General features: G+C 41.2%; 1 protein-coding gene across 6 annotated transcripts in view; it reads right to left on the reverse strand.

The window, feature by feature from the left end:
• Nucleotides 1-25,462, reverse strand: part of RNF220 (ring finger protein 220) — a 331,499-nt gene that overhangs the window by 39,395 nt on the left and 266,642 nt on the right. For all 6 annotated transcript variants that reach the window (XM_053392649.1, XM_053392650.1, XM_053392648.1 and 3 more), the window contains 2 exons: nt 3,060-3,156; nt 2,291-2,377 (listed from right to left, as the gene is read on the reverse strand). In XM_053392649.1, coding sequence (XP_053248624.1) covers nt 2,291-2,377; nt 3,060-3,156 — 184 coding nt within the window. The remainder of the gene's footprint in view (nt 1-2,290; nt 2,378-3,059; nt 3,157-25,462) is intronic.

The raw sequence follows: 25,462 nt of genomic DNA on the forward strand, positions 1-25,462 counted from the left end.
TTTTCATTTTACATATGGGAAACAGAGAAAAAAATCTGTCCGCCCATGCAATGAATCCCTAGCAGAAGATGAACTTGAACAGAGGCCTTACAGGCCCAGCCATAACTATGTATCCACTGGAAGGGAGATAAGACATGTTCTAGTCAGCGCAGAATGCAGCTACTGCAATGGTGGGTTAAGAGTGGATTACACCACTGTTACATCTTTACTGACTCCTTGTCATCTTCTGCATGCAATTCAAGATTCTAGTTCTTAATTGATTTAAGCATTTACAGAACTTAGAGCCCACCTTTCATCTTCTGTTCTATCACTTTCTTAAGATTTACCAAGAGTGCACCAACACCTCCCTTTACTTGTGTCATCCACATGCTAAGCTTTGAATAGCATGCAGAAATGCTTTCCGTAACTCACTACAAACTGTGGAAATTCTTTTCCAACAAGACTCACCTATACTTGAAAAAGCATTTTTTTCAGAAGCACTCAAGCAGACTTTAAATGGCTAAATTTAAGCATAACTACAGATACTCTCACTTTTTTCGTAATTTAAAATTACTGTTACTTTACTGTATTTTTAATATTTTGTTGGAAGCCGCCCAGAGTGGCTGGGAAAACCCAGCCAGATGGGTGGGGTATAAATAATAAATTATTATTACATTGCTTAAATTATTGCTACCACCTACTATGGGCTATAGGGATAGGGCAGGTTAACCATCAGAACTCCCCACTAACACCCTAGCTTTTCTGCCTTCCTTTCAACATCAAATATTAGTCACTGTCAATTCAAATTACTGGAGGCAGCAATAGTATGAGGCAGATATGTGTTTCTATGAAGTGAAATCTGATTTCAGGCCACTGCTTGTAACAAGCTAAGCAGTAGGAAAACTTCATTTCACTGCTCTATCAATCTCTTCAACCTTGACCTCCAAGGCTCACTCAGCCTAAGAGACTGGAGCAATGTAAGTGCTGTTTCCACACAGGGCAGAGGGCTTGAAAAACCAATCCATTTCTTAGCTCTCTGTTAACACCCATTCAGTTATTTGCCTGAAATGCTTTCCAGAATCTTCTACACAAGGCCTGTGGAGAACTCTAGCAGACAGCAGCCCAGAATACATAATCAGCACTGAAAGGACCTTGAGATCCATTAAGGTGGTCAACTCCTAGACACTTATGGATCCGACCAGAATCCAGAATGATCTGGGGGATTAAGCTGCTTTTGCCAGTGGTTCAGTCACTGTAATTTGTAATTGCCAGAGTCTCTTGAAAAAACTACTCTTGAGTACCACCTTAACCAGTGGAAAAAGGCTTCCCTATCTTTAATAAGATCTGGTCAAGGAGTGCTAGTAGTTTTTTAAAAAATCAAAATTAATCCACTGAAGGGGAAGGGTCATAGTTCAGTGACAGAACACATTATTTACATGTAAAAGGTCCCTGACATTTGCAGGTAAGATCCCTATATGAAACCACAGACAGCCTCAAATATTTAATGTAGACTGACCTTCACCAACCTGGTACCCTCCAGTTTGTTTTGAACTACAACTCCCATCAGCTTCAGTCAGCATGGATGTGTTGACTGCACCTGATGGAAGTTGTAGAAAACATCTGCAAAGGCTGATGTGAATAATACTGAGCTAGATGGACCAATGATTGACTCAGTATATGGGTTTGATGTTCCTGTATTGCAGGGGTTTGGACTAGATGGTCCTTGTAGTCCCTTCAAACTCTACAATTCTATGATCTGTATGCACTTGTCTTACTTATTTCAAATGGGGCACAAGCATGCTTAACAGGGTTTCCAGCCCTTCTCCTTTCCTTATCCACACAATGAAAAACTTTTGCACCCTGCCCTGTTGTAAAAAATTCATAATGTGGGTCTTATCAAAAATTCTAAATTGTACAAAGCCTATATTTCTCAATTGTAAATAAATAAGCTCATCAGTATTATACAAATCTACCTCATTTTCATATTTCTAATGAGCAATCTGAGAGTTTTTTCCCATGCACAATGCCCCATGTACAAGGTGCTATGTCCAGAGTCAGGATTTAATTTCTCAAAGAACAAGAAGTACTACCTTTGGCATAAATGTGGCCAAGGAGTAGGGTGGGACTTTACTGCTGTGTTATAGATGGGTAACCATTTTCTTTGCAAGTAGCTGCTTCCGAAGTTCTTCCTGCCTTGCATCTCACACTGATATGATATATCTGCTTTGAGAAACGTCCTCACCGCCCACCCAACACCATGAAGCATGTCCTGCTCCACTCCCAGACAGTACTTTTAAAAGTCCACACTTACTTTAAGACTGCACCTCGAAGCGCCTCTCTCTCCTTGGCTTCACCTGGTTCTTCCCCAGTGCATGGAATGATATCTGCCTCTGTATATCTAAGCATGGAGGGTTAAGGAGAGCACAGCCTGATGAATAAGAAGCTTTCACTGCTTATCCCAAGCCATCAAGGCAGAGCAGCCAAGAATTCCTTTGAGGGATGGGTAGGAACTGTTTGTAGTCCAAGGGCCATATTTCCTTTTGGGTAACTTTTTCTGGGGGCCCCATAGCAGTGGTGGGCAGGGGCAGATGCAAAATGGGCAGATCAATGAATGTGAATGGTACCTTTCCACACTAGGCTAGTTTCCACACACACACACACACACACACACACACACACACACACCATACAAATTCAATATAGTGCACCAATTAGAATGGCACCAGAAATTCTGAAGTACTAAAGAATGCATTTCAAAGACCACAAGGTTCCTTTCACCACAAGGAACATGTAAACACAGTAACAGCTGTTTGATAATAAGAACATGCTCATCTTAAAACAGCAGAGGAGGAAATCATCTCTCCTCAGCGAGGAATTAGATGCTGGAACTGGTGAAATTACTACCCAGCTCATGACTAGTAAATAAAGTTGCTAACAGAGCAATTTCAGTGAACAGGGAACTTGTGGAATCCTCTCCTAACTGAATGAAAACGTATGAATCAGGCAAGAGCAGCAAGAGTTTTAGTGGCACAGCAGAGCCACAGTCTTGGTGGGAGTTCAGCACCTCTAGAAAATGATACTGTGGCTTTCCATATTCCAGTGTGTCATCTCCATCCACATCAAGGTCAGCATCACTGTCTGGATTCTCCTTGCCGCTGCACATGACAAACCCGGACCCTGAAGGAAAAGAAAAGATGTGCAATGTGTCACCACAGGGCACAGAGGAACAAAATGTGGCCTGGGCAAATCTAGGGGAGGGGAAATATGGCACGGGAGAGAGAAAGCAGTCTTTTAGCTGCATAGGTTTCCAGCAGTCACTTTCCTCCAGGCTCATTTTAGCTATGGTTTGATCCAGGCTATCTCCCTGTCTCAACTGTATGTAATACAATGGTAACATTGTATAATTTCATAAGTATGAAGAGAGGTCACGATATATCTTGATCTATAAATCTCTTTCTCTATATAGAGCAGGAGTGTCAAACGCAAATTCATCGGGGGGCGCATCAGTAGTTTGGTCACCCTCAAAGGGCCGGTTGTATCTATAGGACTCAATATGCGCTCAATATAAAAACAAGTGGAGGTTTCCTGAATGCATGTAAAGTGGAGGTTTCCTGTGTAGAACAGCCGGCGCCGCTAGAGGGCAAACGTTCTCTGGCTTGTAGGCTGCCGCGCATGCGCTGAAGAGGCGGCTTTCTTGTGTCAAAAAAAAAGGGGGAGAATAAAAGGTGAAGGCTGGCGGCCGCCGGCGGCTACACGGGCCACATGACGAAGTCTGGCGGGCCGGATTCGGCCCGCGGGCCTTGTGTTTGACACCCGTGATATAGAGAGACAGAGCGGCTGGGGGAGCAAAGAGAATTGTGAGTCATGACACAGTCTGTCAGAGATAAACTGGACTGGGAACCAGAACTGCTCAGCAACAGAAAAAGTGTACTCAAGCCAAAAACTAGCAAGTCTGTGATTTATTAGGTTGGTTGCAAACAGGAGGTGGTAAATGCGTAGAAACATCCAATTAATATGGGAGATGAAAAACACACTCCAGGCTTGTATACCACAGAAGAATTCTATAGACTCCAAATGCAAAAATGGGGAAGTGAGAAATAAGGGTTCAATGCAGGCTTGATGGACCACACATAAACTGATATGTAAAGCAGAATACTTTTGTGTGCAGGAAGGAAACTGGTTCCAAACACTATCATCACTTCCTTCATGATCTTTACAATTTCACAAAACTGAATTGCTTGCCATCCCACCCCCACCCCACCCCGTGCCCTTGCACTGGGTTAGATCACATCACAAAGATTTTAATGAGCAGAGAGCCAAGGGGACAAAGGTGTTGTTTATTGGAGGTGTTTCAAAGAAAGGAGTATATTTAGTATTGAATGGACAGAAGCAAAAATCGAGTGATTTTATAAGGAATATCCTCGTCTCAAATTACCAGAGGCATCCAATCCTAGTCATAAATCTGGCATCTAGACTTTATGCACAAATGCAAAATCCCTCCATCAACCTTTCATTCCTTTCAGTTGCACCAGCCCCTAAGTCTAATATTGTACTTGTCTGTACAACTCTCTTATGGGCAGTCGAAAATTCTGTGCTAGAATCCCAGATTCTGCACTCAGATAATTCAGTGTTATACAGCTCAAATGAAGGATTTAAAAGCAAAATTGTTTTGTTTACCCACTTTGGGCTGTAGTGTGGAACTTATTTTTCTATGAGTAAGTTTCTATTTCAACCTCTGAAAATGGAAGGGCTCCATTCCTCCTCTAGGAGAAAGAGGGTGGTGGCATATTTTGCAGATTTTCCCTTCACCTTTCAGTGCCATCTCCCATGTTGTTTCAGATGGTCCCCTGAGCTTCCAGAGCAACTTTCCAGGAAGGGGACATGTTTGGAAAGAAAAAAAATCAGCAACCTCTCTCACTTTTGCTCTAGAATACTACTTTCAAAAGAAGTTAGCTCAGATATTTTCTGCTATTTTGCAATGGTAGTTGGATGCCATGTTTTCAAGACAACACACAATTTGGCAATACAGTTTATAGAGAAATCCTGGCTAGCCTTTACACACCTCCATTTTGTCCACTGTGAAAAATGATAACTAAGGTTGCTAATGTTTGCTCCTGCAGACTTCCTGGGTTTTTGCTTTTCTTTAAAGATGTGCATGCACAGGAACTGAAATACCTGCAAAAATCCCCAGAACAGTAGTGGAGTGGGGGAAAGGATGGGGAATGACTGACATAAGGGACAGAAAAACAGCCCAGATACTTTCCATCAAGTTCTACCCACTGGTGTAGAAAACGAAATAGCAATGAATATTCATGACTGAAAAAAATGGAATTTGTGGAAACTTATCTGCTAAAAGCCACACACAGAAAAACTGGATTTTTATAACTTATTTATGTTGTAACGCCCACATTTGGAAGTACCCCAAATTGCCCAGGATTTTGAAGCCTCCTCAGCAATGGTTTGTCTAGCAAGTACCAACTTTTCAGTTTATTTAGATTTAAAACAGGACAGAGTTGCTAAAGACTGTGGTACTTTTCCATAGTTGCCCAAAGAGCATGAATGCTATTTCACACTGGTAGAGACAATGAGGTCACACAGATACTGGCCTGCAGTATGCCAGTATCAGGTATAATTTAGCTTGTAATTTCTAAAAAGCCCAGCCTCTAAACACACAAGCTTCTTTCTTTCCCACCATCTCTCAAATACAAAGCAGAAGTTATGGCTTGACCTGGGCTGTGATCTGAATGCCATCTATATTAAAGATGTAGAACAAGATTTGAGGCTGGAGGAAATCTTGAATAGAAATGAATTTCATCTCTGCTTCACTTCAGTAACAGAATTGATACAAAAATGGGGAGAAAGAAGCAGCTTTTAGGAAATCCAATTTCTTGTCCTATATGTCAAATTAAGCTACCAGAACACAGTACAAGCAACAAAAGTTTACCATACAAAGTCAGAGACAAGAATCTCCTTTTCACAGTTGCATTTTTCTATATGTACTCAGGAAGCTCAGTTCAAAGACTGCAAAGTAGAAGAGAGAAGCCTATGATGCCACCGGAGTCCAAATTGTTATATGGAATACTAGGGCTGCACCTTGAAGGAACCTAAAGTATGATCATAGTTTCATTTCAACCAGGCCTGAAATTAAGTCCTAATGAGTCAGTAAGTGGGCAAGGCTAACATGGGTTCCTGATAGGAGGAAGAGTCGTAAGTAGAATTTTGATCAGATTTCTCTCTGTTGAAACTTTATTTTCTGAAATTCTTGTTAGAACCCAGTAAATATTGTCAAATCCTGGCCCAATCTTGGTCTGCCAGGCTGTTTTGCCCAAGCTATGCCAACCTGCCCAACAAGTTAGTTGACTATAGCCCATAGTACTGTATTTAAGAGGCTTAAAAATTGAAATGGGTGGCTGGCCAGAAATGGCCATAGCCACAGGGTGGGGGCGGGGAGAGAAGAGAAAAGGAAGGAAAGAAAAATCTCATACTGACTTACAGAATCACTTGCAAGATTTGGTGATACTGCAGAACACATGGGGAATGTTGTCACTACTTTATTTAACAAAACATACATACCACTTGATTGCAGCAAAACTTCTAAGCCCTTTACAAGAAGCCTAGCAAGTGGTATATACATTTCGTTAAATACATTAATAAATTCTGCAACCAGAAAATGTAAATTAAGAAAATGTTGCATTACTCATTATGCATAAAAGTTCTACTCGCCTATCTTTTTTCTTTCATATTTTGGAATGCTGTGCATGTATGCACACGAAATTTACTTACTGCAGTCAACACTTAGCATCCTACCTTTCTGTCCTCCAGTCAACTGACTTTGCCAGAGAAGGAAAATTAAGTCTGTAAAGCTTCTTATGCTTCATCAGGAGAGCACAACAGAAGTGTTATGGGTGGCAGAAGTGGTCTGGAGTTCTCATTGTGTGGAACAAAACAAGTTCATGCATCTACAGGAAGACTTGATGCATAAGCAATCTACCTGCCAGCTTCAGAAAGTCATGGGTCTCTGCTCTATGATGCAGTAACTGAGGGAGATTTATTTCTTTTTTAATTCTTGAGTTGCCACTGGGTAACATTATAGTATCTCCAGAATCTCAAGAGTGACTCCTACATGGCTGACACTACCTATAAAAAGGGACCCTGTGCCCAGCATAAGGATGGATATAGGGACGATTCCAACAGGGTCAAGGCTTTTGTTACACTTTTGTGTCCCAACTCATTCACATTTTTTCACTGTACAGAGCCAGTGAAAACACGCCAGCAGCTGTTTAAATATTGGAGGTCTAAACCGATTTACATTAATTATTCATCTCAGGCTCATTCAAACCAGATTTCTGGACAAGAACCTTTATAAATGAATTAAATGGGGTTTATAAAAGCAGGACAACCCAATAGGATCATAGCTGCTATGTGTGCACATATGTGCATCCACACGTGCAAATGAAGTGTAAAGATCTAAAAAAAACCAACCACACTACTAGTCTTTGGCACAAGCACAATTCCACCCTGAGTGGGGAAAAGGACAGGAAGTCCAAGACAGAGAAGAATTCCAACAAAAATGCTTGAAGGCAATTCCATGACTTCCCTGCCCATAAGGCTAATGGTTCTACTATACCCAAATGGTTGCTTGCTTGGGGCAATGCATTTCAGGGAGACCAGACCTCTTACCTGACATAATCATACTAGCTTTTAGGGTTCAAACCAATTTGTCCTCCATGTTTATAAATGCATATCTCTTTCTTAATTTGTAGGCTATTTGAGGAAAAGTCTGTACCCATATGAATCTGCCTGGGTCCTGCTTGTGAATCAGCCATCAAGATCTATTAATTGGTAGGCATCAGGGCCTTTCTGGTAATGGACTCATACTGCATAAGCCTCTCCTGCTGCCTCCCTGTCAATTCTTAATGTTATCAACAAAAGGGCAGTCCTACTCCTTGCTTCAAATTCTAACTGTAAAATAAAACAGAAAACCTTTGCTCTCAGACACTTCAAAGCTTATTCCAGTCCTACCACCTTTTCACTTAGAAAGTAACCACTTATGTAGAGGAGAAAGCTGCAGGAAGGATGTGGGATTGTGCATGCATGCATCAATGAAATCCCCAAGACTCACTCATCTAGGCTAGCTCACTGCTTCCTCAGTTCCCTGGTCAGCCATAAGCAATCTCATCCTGAACACCACTGGCAACATTTCCCTTGTAGCAGCCAGAAAGCAATGAATTTTCAAGTCAGGACTTCAGGTGCGAGAAAGAGGAGGTGCATTTTTTAATTTTTTTTGCACTGGTTCAGAGAGGATGGTTGGGCTCTGCTTGGGAAAGAGCATTGTTTTGTTTTCAAAAAGATATGTGCTGGGTATGAAGCCTACTTAGAACCTATGCCTGCTGTTCTAGAAATTCTTAAACTTTAGATTGAGCAGACTAGTGCTTAGATGTGTTCTCTTACATTTCACATATTCCAGGGCTGTTGAATGGGATACAAATCAGATTCCAAGGCAGAATCTTGGCCAAACCCAGCCCCCAGAGGCCAGTAGAGGTCATGATTAACTTTGTTCCAGATCAAGTTCCCCCTTTCTTATCATTCAGTACTTTCAAATTATGCAACCTCCTGTGCTGCTAGCCCCAGCAATGGGTACCCAGGAGACCACCTTTGAAGATGGAGGTTCCATTTAGTAATCATGTCCAGTAGCAGCTGACAGGGCTATCCTCCAAGAATTTGCTAAATCTCTGTTAAAGCCATTGGGCATCACCACATTCTTCCAAATATGACTAATCAGAATAAAATGCTGTGTATTTAGGCCCATTTTGATGTCTTCTCATCTGAGGTGGTTAAAAGAACACAAAGCATGCTATCGTGTTATTAACTAGTATTTATGCAGCAGCTTAAATAGACTCAAAGAAGAAGAAGAAGAAGAAGAAGAAGAAGAAGAAGAAGAAGAAGAAGAAGAAGAGGAGAAGTTTTAAAGGGATGAAGCATATTTTTGCTTTCGGATGAGGCAAGTATATTGCCTCATCACTGACGTTTAAAATTATTAAAATTGTGTCATAAGGCTTCTTAATTCCCAATTTGGCATTCCTTAGAGAAAATAATTTTGCTAACTCATTCTTCCAATCTGCTAGCTTTTGGCTGAATACCATTTACTTTTGGTGATATAACTAACCCTACTGAAGCTAAAGCAACACCATTTTCTGACAGTCTTAATCCAAGATGCCTTTCTAAAGGTCCAGACAAACAAGAGTGAGCATGCAGGTCAGACTCGGGAGCCATTAAGCCAAGAAAAAACAAAGTTACTGTTCTGTCTCCGATCCCCATTGCTCTTGTAGGCGGCTGCTCTGACAAGCAATTCCAGCACCACTGTTGAGTGGCACCTCTATAAACCCTGTGACAGTTCGGGAGACAAACTCTCTCATCAGTCAGAATGTACCTATCAAGATCACTTACCTTGAGAGCATAGTAGCCCTCGAGCACTGTGTACACAGCTCTGCTCTGCCTGGCCTTGGAGCAGCTGGACCCAGCACCAAAATTGAGTTAATGCTGAACATTCTAGGAGTTCCGAGCAAGAAACAGCCCCACAGAGATATGAGCACAGGACCTTTGCTATGAGTAAAGAGGCCCATTTCACATGTGTAGCAGGCTAGATCTAAACTGCACACATTAGACAGCTCTCCCCCTCTCCAATTTCTGAGTTTAAACATGATTATTTATGCCTTTCTAAAGAACCATTTTTCTATAATCTGTTTCCACGGTTCTTCTGTATGAGTGGATAAGATATATAGCATGACATAAGTGTTACTGAAATTATGAATAGTTTGGGGGGGGGAAATAATAGAGAACCCTGACCTACTACTTGGTATACTTCTAGATTAGAGGGTGTGATGAAATTCATTTACAAGCAAAACAGAAGTGCATCAATAGTCTGTGGCATTCACTGCCACAGAATATGATGATATGACAAGCATACCTAGATTAAAATGAATTAATTATCTTATTAATGAAGGTGACTTCAGCATTAGTCTCTTGGGTGACTATAAACACAACATCTTTTTCCTTTTCCACTCTTGTGACATATTTTCGCTTCCCCCATCCTCTTTTTGCATGCAATGTGTGGGTCTGTTTTTTCAATCATGATCAAACTAGAACGTTTGGGATGGGAAGATACATGGCCTTTTACTTCCTAAAAATCTAATGCCTCCCCACTCGAAGTGCAACCTAGAAGCACCATTTTGCTAGACATCTGTATGTTTAACAGCACCCATGACTATGCTAGTAAGATAAAATCCCATGCCCTTTAAAAACAAATATATATTTTATACGTCATACAGAGTAAGGGCTCACATGAATGTTCACTGGTAAAGTGCGTAACTACATCTTCCCTGCATTCCATTTCAATAATTTTATTTTTCATGAAAGAATTTGTATTCCATCACTCCAGAACTAAAACCCACATATTTTTTAAAAGATGTAAATATTTTTCCTCTTGCTGCAAAGCCCTAACACCATTATATTTGTGTTGCGAATAAAATTGGGGCTGCAATAGAACTGCACTTCCGGAAGCTGGAAGTAACAATAAGGACTAATGGAACATTCCATATTGCTGTTATACAATAATAGCTCTACTTTTCCCCCAACTGAGTCAGAAAAGTACTGATTTGGTATTTGGGAGAAGTAATGGACTGGATATGGGTCAATAAATTGAAATTCAATCCAGACAAGACGGAGGTGCAGAGAGGTGGTATTCAACAAGCTCTGGAAGGGATTGCACTCTCTCTAGAGGATCAGGTACACAGACTATGAGTGTTTTCAGATTCATCATTTGAGGCTCAAGTAACCTCAGCAGCACAAAAGACCTATCAGTTCAAGCTGATAACTGCCCACCCCACACCCCACCCCTGCAAGTCTAATCATAGTTAGCCAATTCCTGGTAAATTCTGGGTTGGATTACTGAAACTAATTTAGAATACTGAGGCTAAACAGCCAACAGGGGCCAGCTGTAGAGATCATATCTTGTCTGTACTGAAAGAGCTTTGCTGATTCCAGGTAACATTCCGAGTTCAATTCAAAAGGTTGTTCTTAACCTTTAAAGCCCAGCATCCAGATACCCGTTTCACTACTTTATCTTGGATCAATTTGCTCATCTACTGAGATTGTCCTCTGTTGTCTCTTCTCTTGGAGCCCCCACCAAATGGAAGTGCAGCAGATGGTAACAGAGCCAGTCTTTGCAATGATGGTGCCTTTCCTTTGGAATACCCTTCTCAGAGAGACCTACCTAGCACTCTTACTACTATCATCAAGGTACCTAGCAAATATATTAAATATATTTCTGTTTTCCTAAAAATATTGGTGTTTATAGCTTAGTTGTTGCTTTAGCTTTTCAGCTTTAGAAAACATGACTTTAAATTGAGGGTGCAGGGTATAAATGTAAATAAATGAATGAAATGACGCAGAAAGTCCCCACCCCCTTTCTCTCACACACACAAACATGGACAGCTCATTCCACGCTTTAAATAGTTTAAAGTCTTTATATACAAGCATGCCCATCTTCTCTAAAAAGATAAATACAGGTGGCGACCAATTTGCATGGGAATTCTGTTCTTGGGCCCTACAAATGTTGATGGAGTCCAAAAGTACCCAGGCATCAGCAGTCATGAATCAATTGGATGTGCACAAAACTGCCACCTGTATTTTAAGTCTGCTTTTACCACAAAGATAGGCAACATATTATTTCACCTGATTCAAACTTGAAACATATACGGTGTCTTGCACAACTCAATCTAGAGAAACAAAAATATATTCCAATTTTGCTCATAGGTGGGGTTCAGAACCATGGATTCAGTAAAGGGAGGCCAGTGCTATCATTAGGCCAACTAGGCAGCCACCTAGGGCACAGACCTCAGAGGGGCACAGTGCTGACCTTTTAGGGGCACAGTTTACACAGATTGTTTTTTGTTATAGCTTATGAATTTCTAGTAATATTTTATATTTTGAAGAATTTTATGATTTCTACAATACATCATTTTTTGTAAACTGAAGTTAGCCATTTTGGGGGGTATGCGTGTGTGCAAGGTTAGCTTTGCCTAAAGGTAAAGGTAAAGGTACCCCTGCCCGTTCGGGCCAGTCTTGCCAGACTCTAGGGTTGTGCGCTCATCTCACTCTATAGGCCGGGAGCCAGCGCTGTCCGCAGACACTTCCAGGTCACGTGGCCAGCGTGACAAGCTGCATCTGGCGAGCCAGCGCAGCACACGGAACGCCGTTTACCTTCCCGCTGGTAAGCGGTCCCTATTTATCTACTTGCACCCGGGGGTGCTTTCGAACTGCTAGGTTGGCAGGCGCTGGGACCGAGCAACAGGAGCGCACCCCGCCGCAGGGATTCGAACCGCCGACCTGATGATCGGCAAGTCCTAGGCACTGAGGCTTTAACCCACAGCGCCACCCGCGTCCCTTAGCTTTGCCTAGGGTACAAAATATCTGGCACCGGCACGGAGTACAGGCAATGGTGCATCATAACAAGGCCATACGTGAACCGTGCTTTGCTTGGTTATAAGTAGCAGTTGCATTGTAATTCACTTTGCTTTGCTTATTTCCTTAGCAATAAGAAAACTTTAAAAAAAAATGGTCTTGGGGTACAATTGTATCCTTAGTTGGGCTGGTTATTTACCATTATGTATGCAACTTTCTAATGGTAAAAACAGATTCTGTACAGAAATGAGACTGTACATCATCTTTATATAAGTGAAGAGTAGAACTGGAGCAAATAAAGCACAGAATCTGTTTTATTCTTTACAGAATTTAAGGGGTAAATCTCCCACTTGTCTGATTATCATTTAGGCATTGTGAGTAGTAGCACACAATGGCTTTAGAGTTCCACTGTCCGGAATGCTAAGAATCGACTATTTGTTTTCACTCACTATTTATTATTCCAAATTTGCTCACACATGATTACTTCCTACTGAAGTTGCTACTGCTTATAATTTAACTGTGTGTCACTGGTTGTCATTTATGGATACGTTGCTGTGTATTGTTATTGATTTTAAATTGTAAGCCACCTAGAGGGCTCTTTTTGAGTAAAACTGACAGGATATAAATCCAAAATATAAATAAGCAACAAATGAAATAATGACCTGCCAGAAGAACCTCTAGCAATGCTCTAGTGCAGAGCAGAAGAGCTAATCTGCTTATGACATGCGTATCTTGGCTGTCCTGCTCCTACGACGGAAGAGTCTTTAGTGTTGGTCCCTAATGTGCTCAAGGTGCACAAGGCACAACACTTGATTCTTCACAATATAAAAAAAATCCAAAAACTGAATTATGCTCTACCTCTCATTTGGTGCACAGACCTGTCCAAGGCTGTAATGGCCAGAAATCAGAGGAGTGTTTACAGCGCTTGTGGGTAATATAGAGAGATTTGGTAAAAAATACAGTCTCTAGTTAAAGACTAAAAAAACAGCAGGTTTTGTTAATTACTTTTCCCACAACATCTACCAACCTCTGGCTGAGCTCATTCACCTGCTTTGCCTAAAGTGTTGCTTGCTCCTTCCTGGATAAGGAATAACTCTCCCCCACCCCCCAAAAGCAGCAATAAAAGTGTTTTAATGCTGCCAGGCCTCACACACATTTCCTGGGAACAGCTCTTGGCAGTGTTTGTTTCCTCAGCTGCCGAAACATCCCCAAACTAGCATCAAGAGAGCATAGTGGCACGGATGTAGCTTTCCTTTAAAAATGGCTTGGGGAAAAGCAAACTGCCTTGACTCTTTTAAAAAGAAAGGGCAAAAGGAAAGGATCGCTGTAGTCAACCTTTGATGGCTAATGTTTGTTGGAATTAGTTATTAAATTGCATTGTTCTATTACCCTGTTGCACTATAAACGATCAGGTAAAGATGAATTGGATTAGTAATGTTCATGACTCCAGGTTGATGGAAAACTAACCTGACCACAGAAAAATGCAAAGTCTGGTTTTCACTGGCTGCTATGAAATAACTTCATCAGGATCATGGGATTTATAAAATACACACATAGGTCTTCAGTGTTTGAGGCCATGCATATGGATCATTGTAGTAGAGCTGCCACTCTAAAGTCATCTTTCACGCTGTAAGAAAACAGAGCCTAGGCTGCAAGTCTGCATCCCAACTGCTTGTAGTCATCTTTACTAACACACCAAGGAGGAGACTTTAAGAGGGGGCTGTATAATTTTATGGCCATTAATATTTTGTGGTACTGCTGCATGCCAAGGTGAAAGTCATCAAGCCTGTGCCTCAGGGGGCAAGCTGGTTGCCTGCAAAAGGATTTTTCCTCCTGTAAACAGCACCTCAGAACTTGGCTGAGAGCACTACACAAGTTCCCCTTTGTGCCTCCATCACACAGTGGATACAGCTGGAAAGAGGATCCCACATCCAAGCTGCTATGGCAATTCCTCCAGTTCTGTGCCAGGCTAATGTTCAGCAGGAGGCGTGCATGCATTTGTGTGCTTGTATGTGGAAGGCTGCCATACAAAGGGAAATTTGCAAGCAGAGGCTTAGCAATCATTGGCGTAATTTCCATGAAGGTGGCTCAGGGGAATTTTTGTTCATGTAAGGAGCGAGGGAAAACAAAAAAGGAAAGAGGGGAATTAAAGTAATCTTGAATCACTAAACAGGTTCACATCACTGGATCAATAAGCACCACTGACAGGGATCACAGTCACATTGCAATTCTGCCAATAACAGAGGAAGGCGGAAAAGCAGAGGGGACGACTTTTCTAAAGCAGCCGAGCATGAAGTAGTCAAGTTTGGTAAGCAACCCAGAGCAATGTCCCCATTTAAAGGCACTAGTGGAAGCAGCATGTCTTGCTGTCCACTGATTTAAATAACAATGCACTCAAACTTGATAGAAAAGAGTCATGGGATAGCATAACAAGGCCTGTATTTTATAAGCCAAACCTGCATGCTCACTGCAAACTAATTTTTCATATAGGCCAGGAAGACGGAAGAAAATCAGTGTTAATTTAATCAATTGATCAGGCTATTGATTACAAAACTGGAGCTGCTAGTTAGCCATCTGCAGTAATTCTGCCTGTTTTTGAGGGCACAGCACACAGCATCGATTTCTTCACCTGCTACACCAAAATAAAAACAGGAATGCACTTTCCAAGGAAGGAGGGGGGTGAAGCAGGATGGTATAAAGCCTGTGGTCCAAAGAAAGGAAGCAAGTCACTAAACACATGTAGCCAGAAAACAGGGGCAGCGCAGTGTCTTGCAAGTTTCAAACTGAAATTAGTTACAGATGCAGTCACAGTGTCTTGTGTAAACGCTATCGATTGGGAAGCTGACAGTCTTAGGAGCCTCAATGCTAGGACAATCAATCCGGCAGCAGTGTCACCTGCCACTTTACTGAATAGTTGACAATGCAATTATCCAGTGTGGAGGCAGGGAGTTGGCGTGTGTCAAACGCAGTTAACCACTTTCTGGGCATTACTCGATAATGCGTTTCACCGCTTGGTGCAAGAGACGACATGCAAAGACAAGAAGCAGTTTAAAGTCATTGAAAAACCACACTTCCCCTCTTTGGTGGTGGTGGAGGTGTAGGAAGGAGGAGTAAGAGAAGAGTCCCACTGCCCCAACTTAACAACTGTATTTTAAAATGCTATTAAAATTGCGTCAATCAATATCTTGACAGCTGAGGCTGAAGGGCAACCCCAAAGCTCACAGGAGAAGCTGTATTCAAGGCAGATGGCTTTGCAGGGGGAGGAGAGGGGATAAGGAGAAAAAAATGACGGACTAGAACCTTCATACCAAGCATGGGGGTGCACACATACACAAAATATTGTTTCAGTAATGCTGTGAGAACCAAGAGTAGATGAGCTCATGCCTGCTAGTCCAACAGCCAAGAAAATGTACATTAAAATGTATGTTCTCAACTTGGAACCTACTCAGTTTCCAGCATGGAGTACTTTTAAATGTCACCCCATTACCCTAGATTCCTCCTGCCAATTTAGTGCACCTAACAATCAAATTTTGTCCCCCGACAGCCGGTTAATCTCTTCCTCCCCTGTTGCAGCACATGAGGGCTATGCTATAAAGGAAATGGTTTACTCAAATGCTGCATTTGAGTAAACTGAGAACAGATACTAAGATTCGCCTTAAACTCTTTCAAGTTTCAATAATCTTGCATGCAATAGATAAAGCATCAGTTATTCCCTTTATTTAAACTGCACTGTCTAATGAAATAGTGGTGCCACAAGTTGTCATGCAATAGGCACCAGAATTATTTTCATGCAATACTTATCCTGCTTTTTTAAGGTTACAGGAGAGCAGTGAACCCTAGTTTAACCTTCCCGAATATTTAATTGAAGCCTGTCTTTCTGTAACTTGAACTTATTCCGACTTATCCATCCCACAAGGCCATTATAAATACATTGCTATTATTCCTCACCCCACCTCAAAAAATACCACTTGGGCAACCCTGTTCATAAGCAAAATTGACTCACCTAAAAATAAGGTAGTAGTTTCTACATGGGAATGTCCTAGGTATACAGAAGTATAGTAGTTTCTAAATTAATTGAAAAAGAAAAACTGGGATGGGGGTGGGGGTCACCACAACAAGCACCTGTGAACTTTTAGGACCTATGAAGTTGAGTTTGTCAATTCAAATAAAATACAATAAAAGGAACCAGAGGGAGAAAGACAGGGAATCAGTTTGCTCACGCTGCTTAGTAGCTTATATTATCAGGGAAGAAAAATTGAGGCACTACACAATAACTCCCCCCCCCCCAAGTATACCTTCTCCTTCTCCAGAAACTGTCCTCCCCAAGATAGGCAGCAAGAAATGGTACATAGATTGTCCTGAGCCCTTCAGAATTAAATATCATAGTGGGGATGGCTTTAGGCAAGTAGAGAAAAAAGTGTGTGCTCCCACACTCAGAAAGTATTACAAGCTTTTGCCCTAGTCTGCCTCTGAACAGGAATATTCCTCTTAGGGGACAAAGATACATTACAACACATTAATGCTGCACGTCTCTGTCATTTTCATTTCAGATTCCCTATGCTTGTGTTGTAGTCAGACAATAAATACTCAAATATAAGTTTTAACACTGTGTTGTATTCTACCATGTTCATGAGGAAATGAGACCTCAAATATGTCATCTACGCTTTCAAAACTCCAGAAATTTGAATGGAAATGAACAGGCATTCAGGAAATACACACTGTATAGCCTTCCGGGGTGACAAAAGCAACCAAGTGAACCTTTAAAATCTCTCAGGTTAAAAAAAATATCTTTCTGTATGGAAAGACAGCAAGTTGCTGAAGTAGAAAAACTTTCAATTATATCTTTCTCTTACGACTTATAAAGTGGTACAGAGCATGAAGGCTATAGCAATTTTTTCTGCCGTTGTGCTGTTGCCAAAAAAGGTCCTAGGTACACCAGAACTTTAGCAACTTGCCGATTTATTGTGAAAAAAAAACTTATACAGGATACTTCATTATGATTGTTATTATTATTATTAACTGAATTTGCATACTACCGTTCATCCACAGATCTCAGGGAGGTTCACAAAAGAATGCATTAGATGCATTAAGCGGGACAAAGTGGCTGGTGGTAGCTACAGATTATACAATGTAGCAGTATACGTCAGAGTGTTGAACTATAAACAACATTAAAAAAAATATTCCCAGCATTTCATTGTACAGTATAAGCTACTTAGGATGTTGAGTAGTTTCTCTGCCTTGTAAACTAGAAACGTCATAAAACTAATTTCAATAAAGTTTTGTATGTCGTTTAAGAAAAGAAGAGTATTTCCCAAGCACCGTATTAATTCTAAGGTTGGGTGGTTCATCAGGCAACCAGATATCATCTTCCACTATGTGTGTGAATGAGCATACCACAAATCCTTAAATCGTATTTCACTAAACACCTCAAATACTTAACTTTTCAAATACTTAAATTTTCCCACTTGGTAGACTGGAAACTAGAGGAGTCCACTAATGCTCATCCTGCCTCCTCTTAGGTAATAGAAAGGTAGACCATGCCAAGACAGGGTTTGCTTAACTGTTAGGCATCTAAGATGAACTAATAATTAATATCCCAAATGAGACTAAAACTCTGCACTGAAAAGTAAGGACCTGGTTCCTGAGTTCTGGTTCAGACTATTACCCAGTCCTAACCATGCCTACTCTGAAGAAAATCGTACTGAATTCAGTGGGGCTTACTCCCAGAAAAGTGGGGTTAGGATTCAGCTTTAGCCAACAGATGATATCACGCATATGACATATAACAATTGCATGGGATTCCTCAGTTAGTGAAAGGGCTCTTAGGAAATACAATGGCTCTTTTCTCTGTCTTTCTCTTTCTCTTTTGATAGCACAGAAGCACCAAACATATTACATCTCCATCTTCTGGATTGTGTCGGTTTTACTTATCTTATTCATGGTGCCATTCTGAAAGAAACTACAATTTGAATTTCTTTCCAAAGTGTGTTTTGTTCCAAAAAAAAAAAAAAACTCTCTGCGCTAAATCTACATCTTTAAAGTCACTACTGCTCAAAGGAGGGAAAAGGGTTCTAAATTCTGCTTCAGAAATCCTGTGATGATTGCACGAAGTAAATTCATTCAGGTATTTCAATTTATCTTCTGCAGAGAGATACATTTCCTTGGTGCAGGACTTTTGCATGTCAGTGCAGTATACACAAAAAGCTTACAACAGGAATCCACATCACACAAGGAAAACTGTTGCAGGCCAGCTCAAGACAAGCAAGACTAGATTAGTTAGCAGTCTTGAGCAATTTCTGCCTTTGAGTGAAACAAGAGATAGCTATGTGGCAGGCACCTTGCAATAGCGAACATGCTGCTTAGTGTATAAATGAGAGAGACATGCACATATAAACAAATACATATTACAGTTTGTATCGTAAGGGAGTTTCATTCTATGGCATTTCATCTTTATCCAAGCAAACCAAGAAAACAAAGTGTTGTGTATGCACATTTGTGCAGCAGCAGAAGGGCTAGAAAAGATCTGTAGGGGCTAACAAGAGCAGAAATAACATGAGCATTCCTTTAGTTGTCTTTACTGGTTCTTGTTCAACTGTTCAAGACACACAGTGTACTTGTTTCTGAACTGATAAATTAAAAAATAAATAAAATGAAATATTGTTGTTTTTGTTGTGTTTTTCTTTTTAAAAGAACAGCATTAAACTATGGAAGCAGACAGTCCGGGATATTTTTTTAATTTGTGGGATAAGGCAAAAGAGAGCATGTTACCAAGGAGCAATATCTGAAACAGATTTTCAAAACTGGGAGAAGGAGAGAGACATTAAGGACGTCATAGATATGAAATTCGAAAGCTGCTCCACTGACAGCTCTCCTTCCTTCTGCCAAGTCCATTCAAATCCATGGATAACAAATATTAGTTACAGATTCATTCATCCAAGGATCTGTACACACTACAGATACCTTTTATTTCCTGGTCAGTCCTCTGGGAAATCTCATTGTCTAATGCCACTGCCAGCTCTCTTTGATATGACCTTAAATGCAACTTTAACTGAACAAACTGGATGATGGAAATCAGGCACACGCCTGTTAGCTTTGCAGGCGCTCTCAAAGAAAAGCATCTTCCTATTTGTGCTCCAGAGGGGAAAAAACAAGAAAATGTAGCTGGTAATTTCAAAAGAAAGTAGGCGGGATGTCACCCTTTGTATATTTTAAGATTCCTAGCAGAACAACTGTATGACATCCACATTTTGCTAGAGGCAGATTATTTCAAAATGATTAGAAAACAAAACAGCTCGAGTGAGACGAGACTATGCATTTCCATATGTCAAGTGCAGGGTTTCCATGAATGTTCATATTATAAAACTATTACGTATCATAATTGTATTTCCCCCTACTGTAGGAACAGACATGTGCCACTCCTAGATACCTACTTCGCATGCTTCTGGATTCTACACACATAAAAGTACAATCACTATTGTTGTTGGTTGTGGTGCCACTTCTGCAGTTTATTTTGCAAAAAGTCTGCTGTGACATCAGTGCTCAGAGCAAAAAGCATTTGAAGTTAAAGGGAGAAGCAGGCTGTAAGCCAAGAGTGGGATGACAGCCATCTGCAGGAAATGCCAAGCAATTCATCTGACTCTTCAAATAGTCATAACAAGTGTAGGTGACAATACCATCTATTAAATACTTTGCTCTGGCACAGAAGTTAAGCTCCTGAGCCAGTCCTTCAATCTCCAAATTAAGAAAAGGTCTACTAGATAAGGTCACGGGTTTGTCCAGTATCCTGCTTCCCACAGAGGCCAGCCAGATGCCCCCATGAAGCTGAACGGCAAGATATGACCTCCCTACACTGTTGGCCCCAGTATCTGGTACTCCAAAGGATCCTGCCTCTGGCCATGAAGGCTCAATTTAGGAGCCACCCAGCTGGTTAGTAATCTTTTGACAAAGAAACCTGGAACACCAAGAACAATGGGGTTTCTCATTTAGTAGGAACACCAGCACCTTTGAATTGCTTGTAAGTGAAAGACCTTCCAAATTCAGAATATACCACACAGTTCCTCATAGGAAGGTTTCTAGTAATCACTCTTCTAGGAAGCCTTGCATACTGTCTTTCAGTCATTAGGGCTTTGCCTCTGTGTATTATTTTCAAGGCAACTGAAATCCCCAAGAGTGTCAGGTGAATAGACAGCTGGCCAGTTGTTGCTTTCCTTGACAAGGTGGTGCAGTGCAGGAAGGGCAAGGACAGGGAACTTGACTACATTCTTCAAACCCTTCATATCTAGAGAGGACAGCAATCTTGGCTCTATCAGACAGTACAGCTCAGAGTTTAAATGGGACTTGCGCTCACTTGCTTTTCCTGTCTCTGTCTCTCTCTCTTTGAAGTTGCCTGGACAGCTTCCTCAAGCTGGCGTTATCACTCCCTCTAACCACTCTTGGCAGGCAATCTAATTCCCCCTGAAAAGGTCACCGCCATTTTAACTGCCTTTCAATCACATTAGGAGTGCTGCTGCTCGTGCCCGCATAGCTGTGCCTGCAGCTCTCCTGGCTGAGGTGCGATCGATAAACTGACATACCGTTTCACCCCCCCTCCGCCCAACTCCCCCTTTCCCAATGGCTCCCTCACTGTGCAGTTTAGACTCTTACCCCCCTTCCCAACACCAACTCACCTCCTTTGGCTAAAGGAATGACACAATATGCTGATTGACCAAAAAATCTCCTAAAAGTGATACAACATAGGGGGAAGAGATAACCTATCCTGCTTTAATCTACTTAGCCCATTTGCTCCAGCAAACGGGGAGGGGGCTTGGGCTCTCTTCTTAGATACACAGAGGCAGCAACATCCTGGGGACCAGGCAGCTCAGACTCCTTTGAAGCAAGGTTCCTACAAAGAGCAAGCCTGCCTCCAGCTCCCCTCCATGGAATCATTACTGTTATCTCTCTTGCATTCACCCTTTTTTCCTCACAGTTACCACTGCCGTGTTTTCTCCATCGATCCTCGTGTAAGACACTGTTTTAAGTCCGCTAGCCTTTTGACTGGGCTAAGCCGTTTAAGAGATGACAGCAGCCTCTATCAGCACAAAGCCAATATGATTCTTTTCGGATAAAGCACTTTTTTCTCACCCGCTCTTCCTCCCTCCCACTCACAAATAACAGACGCACAGACAAAACTGCTAAGCTTTCAAAGAAAAAAAAGGCATTCCACTCCCCCCCCAACTTCTCTCTGCAATTCTTTAAAGGGATAACCTTGCAATGTAAACAGCTACAGTAAATGAGTAGCTGTTCTTTAGAACAAGTGAGGGATTGCTACAAATGCAGGGAATTTAAAAGGGGGGAAAAGTGAGAAGAAACCCAATGCCTCCCGCATTTCAGCAAGTAGGATGCAGGCTGGAGCATTAGACGCAGAACACAGGACCAATTCTTCATCAAGTTCAGTAGATATAAATTCAGGCCCCACTGACAGGGGAGTCTCCAACAAAACTTTACGATGTTGTGAGATAAGTCTGAATTCTCCAACCTGGGCACAGTTTGCTGCTGTACTATGCCTAACACTCAAAAGTTTCAGCATCCAGAAATCAAAACTGCTGGTAAAGCACTAGTTGAACCAACCAATGTACAATTTTTATATCAAATATTATTTAAATCATAGTTTTTTAAATATCAGGCACAGCGTGCCCCTTAAAAACAGTTTAAAATTACATCTTAAATTATTTATTCTCTTAACACTGAATTCATAACCTTTATTGAGGGACTGAATTAAGTGTACTCTTCTATGTAAAATAGTAATAATAGAGAAATGTGGTTTTTAGGTCAAGTATTACAAATGTCACAACAGTATCATGTATACTTACTATTGTCCAACCTGCAAATACTTAGATTGTCAAACAAAATGAACACTAAGGGTGGTTTTCAACTACCATGCCCTATCAATGCAAGGATTTCAACTTGTGCAATGGGACATTCCCCTCTTTCCTAAATCTGCTCCAGAGAGTAGGGGGAACCCATAGAATAAATTTAGGGTATGTTCAGGGGGAGAAGGTTCTTTTGTGCAAGGAGAAAGTCTTGTGTTGATTGAATGAGAGACTTAGTACTATGTTGGATTCCACTTTTACTTCCTCTATGTCGTGGTGACATGCTGTTCTGTGAATATCCTACAAACCCACTCAAAAATTAAAATGCACCTAGTAGTCAAAAAAGTTGGTAACCACTAGGCTAATGGAAGTTGTAGTCCAAAAATATCTGATGACCACCAGGTTGGGGAATGCTGCCCTAAAATATCACCCACACAGAGGGTGTTGCTGTACCTCTGTATAATTCACCGTTCTAACCATGCCTCCTTCCAGTTAACTGGGGTGGGGTGGGGTGTAGTTCTGTTTGAGATCTTCCTCAAATGTTATTGTAGAGGTTGTAGTCACAAAACATCTGCAGGGCCGAGTCTGCCTATGCCTGCACTAACCTAAATTCAAGGGGAGAACACATCAAGCTAACCGATTACCACAAACAGCTGTATCATATTTCTTACCTTATTGAAAGCGGAAACTGATAAAGTGAATCGATTGTACTACCAAGTGCCCTGTTTCTTAGGTCTAAGCTCTATCCTCACAGCTCATCTAGCTCTATCAGGCCTCTTGTATCCCCACACTTTCTCTCTCTCTCTCTCTCTCTGGTCATGTTGGGATGCAATGATGGCCATAAACCACATTTAAACAAATCAAGTACTTCCCACTTCATTGCTCCCTTCCAGGTGCACGGAAACAAACCAAGAAGCATCTGATTCAGCAGCTGAACCAAAACCTGAACCAGTGCTCCTGGTTGCTTTATCTCAAATAAACTATAATCAAGAAATAAAGAATTACCCTTGGCTTCCTGGTGGTGGTTTGTTAATGAGAAACAAGCCAAAAGAGCTTGTTTGGACATGACGCTAAGCCAGCAGTTCTGCAAGTTGTTTCCCAGCTTTGAGAAGAGAGGACCACAGCAGTGAGTGCTTGAACTGCATGCACAAACACACATCTATGAACATACTAATTCACGTATCTATACATGCAGGCCTTGCTATCTGAACACAATGGGTCCCCAGGAAATCATTCATTAGGCAAGCAACCACATAATGAGCTGATGATTTCCATTATTTCCTATGGGAACATTTCAAATCTGTGAATTGTCTGATCTCCCTCTCTCCCTGGTTTCCACCCCAAACTGCTGCAGCCAACTAGCAAAAGACAATCTTTCCTGCTCCTTGATTTGTCCCAATCTCTTTCCCTTCCTCCGTTCGTCCCAGGTTTCTAATCAAAATGGCTGCCACTGACCAGCAAAACACAAGTAAGCAAGGAAATAAGCAAACTCCAGCTATTTAGATAACTGAATGAGCTACTTGGGCAGCAAGGTTTGGGTGTAATTTTTTGTTTTCAGATGACTGAAATTTCAGATGGCAAGCCTTCCGATAGCAGGACCTATGTGCACTTTATGGCCAAGTGTTGCATCCAAACCCGGTCAATATAAGTGAACTCTTATGTTAAAGGTGAATTAGGCCTTAAAGGCTACAAAAGGTACTATTCCACTTTATAAAGTGTGGAATTACACTTTTCAATTATATCCACTATGGAATACCTTATTCAATCATTTTTAGCATCATCTTCTAACACTGCAACAGCAGAACCCAATGCAAATTATCCTGTCTCAACCTATCACAATGAGACAATAGCTTAGAAACATCATGTGGTAAAAACAAGCCAATAGATTGATCAAGAAAACACTCGAGGGAATATGTGAAGAGTAGATTTTGCTTCTTTACACATATCTAAATGGCTTCCATTGCTCCTTAATTGACAAAGCCAACAAGCAAAATGATAATCCCTACCAAAAAGGCTGAGAAACTAATCCAAAGTATTTCAGGAAAGGGTACAAAACAGCAGTGAAAATGACTGACGAGCATCCATATTTCCACTTCAAAAACAAAGACAGGGATAATTTACATTAGCTGTCTATGTTTTCCATGCTAAGACTGTGCACAAAACTGCAGACTGCTCAACATTCCTGGTTACATAGGAACTTAACTGCTTCTGTCTCCCAGACCTCGGGGCACATAGGAAGACCAACTCCATAGGCTTAGCCAGGGTCTGAAAAGTTAACACATTCCTGCAACAGTCAATCAGCTGAATGAGAACTATGAATAAAATTTGTGGGTGCAATGAACCCACGGGACAGCAAAAAAAATACTGCAATTCAGTAGACAAAATTCTGAATATATTGGTAGCTAAAAGAATATACTTTCCCCATATGGCTGAACTCCTGAATATCTGTCATGGTGCTGCTTACCTCTCAAGTCTCATTTATCTATTTTTGTACAGATTTATCCATAGACTAAAGTGTGAAGGAAAACAGGAAAGAAAGAGCCCTAGTAACTCATGCCTGATTTCCTTTCCCAGTGGGATTTTCCTTGGGATATTTTAAATTAGAATCCAGGGCAATCTATGATAATACAAGAGGATGCCAACTTTTACTTTGATGAGGCAATGTACTAGATTCTCTGGTCAAAGAAGGGTGGAACACTGTTTCTACAGAATCACAATGTTCACACCAGACAGTTTAGTCAATTCTGACACAGAGCAAAAGGCTGAATGTAAGAAAGGAGTCAGGTGCACAGCTAAAATTACATTCACCAATAAAACTCACAAAGGTCACATTTTGCCATAACTCATTCTCTCTTTTGCAGCCGATTTTCCTGTCACAGGGGAAGGAATAGAAGGAGGAAAAATAAGATGTGTTTGTCTGGGAGCCCTGAGGGCTGCAGTGCTGGAGGTGTATGGCAGGTTGCTGAATTCTCATTTATCAGCCTTAAAAAAGATGGAGTGATAAATGCATAACCGGCCCTTTAATATTTTATGCAGGTGCTAAAGTGACTTAGCTGTCAACTTCCATACATCACCAGCGGCTGATAAACCAGCTTTCGTCACTCCAGACTGGGGCTTTTTACAATTTCATTCTCCACTTCCATTTTTTTAAAATATGCACAATATTGCTGAAA

This window comes from Podarcis raffonei, chromosome 6 (genome assembly GCF_027172205.1).
Source record: "Podarcis raffonei isolate rPodRaf1 chromosome 6, rPodRaf1.pri, whole genome shotgun sequence".
Taxonomy (NCBI): Eukaryota; Metazoa; Chordata; class Lepidosauria; order Squamata; family Lacertidae; genus Podarcis; species Podarcis raffonei.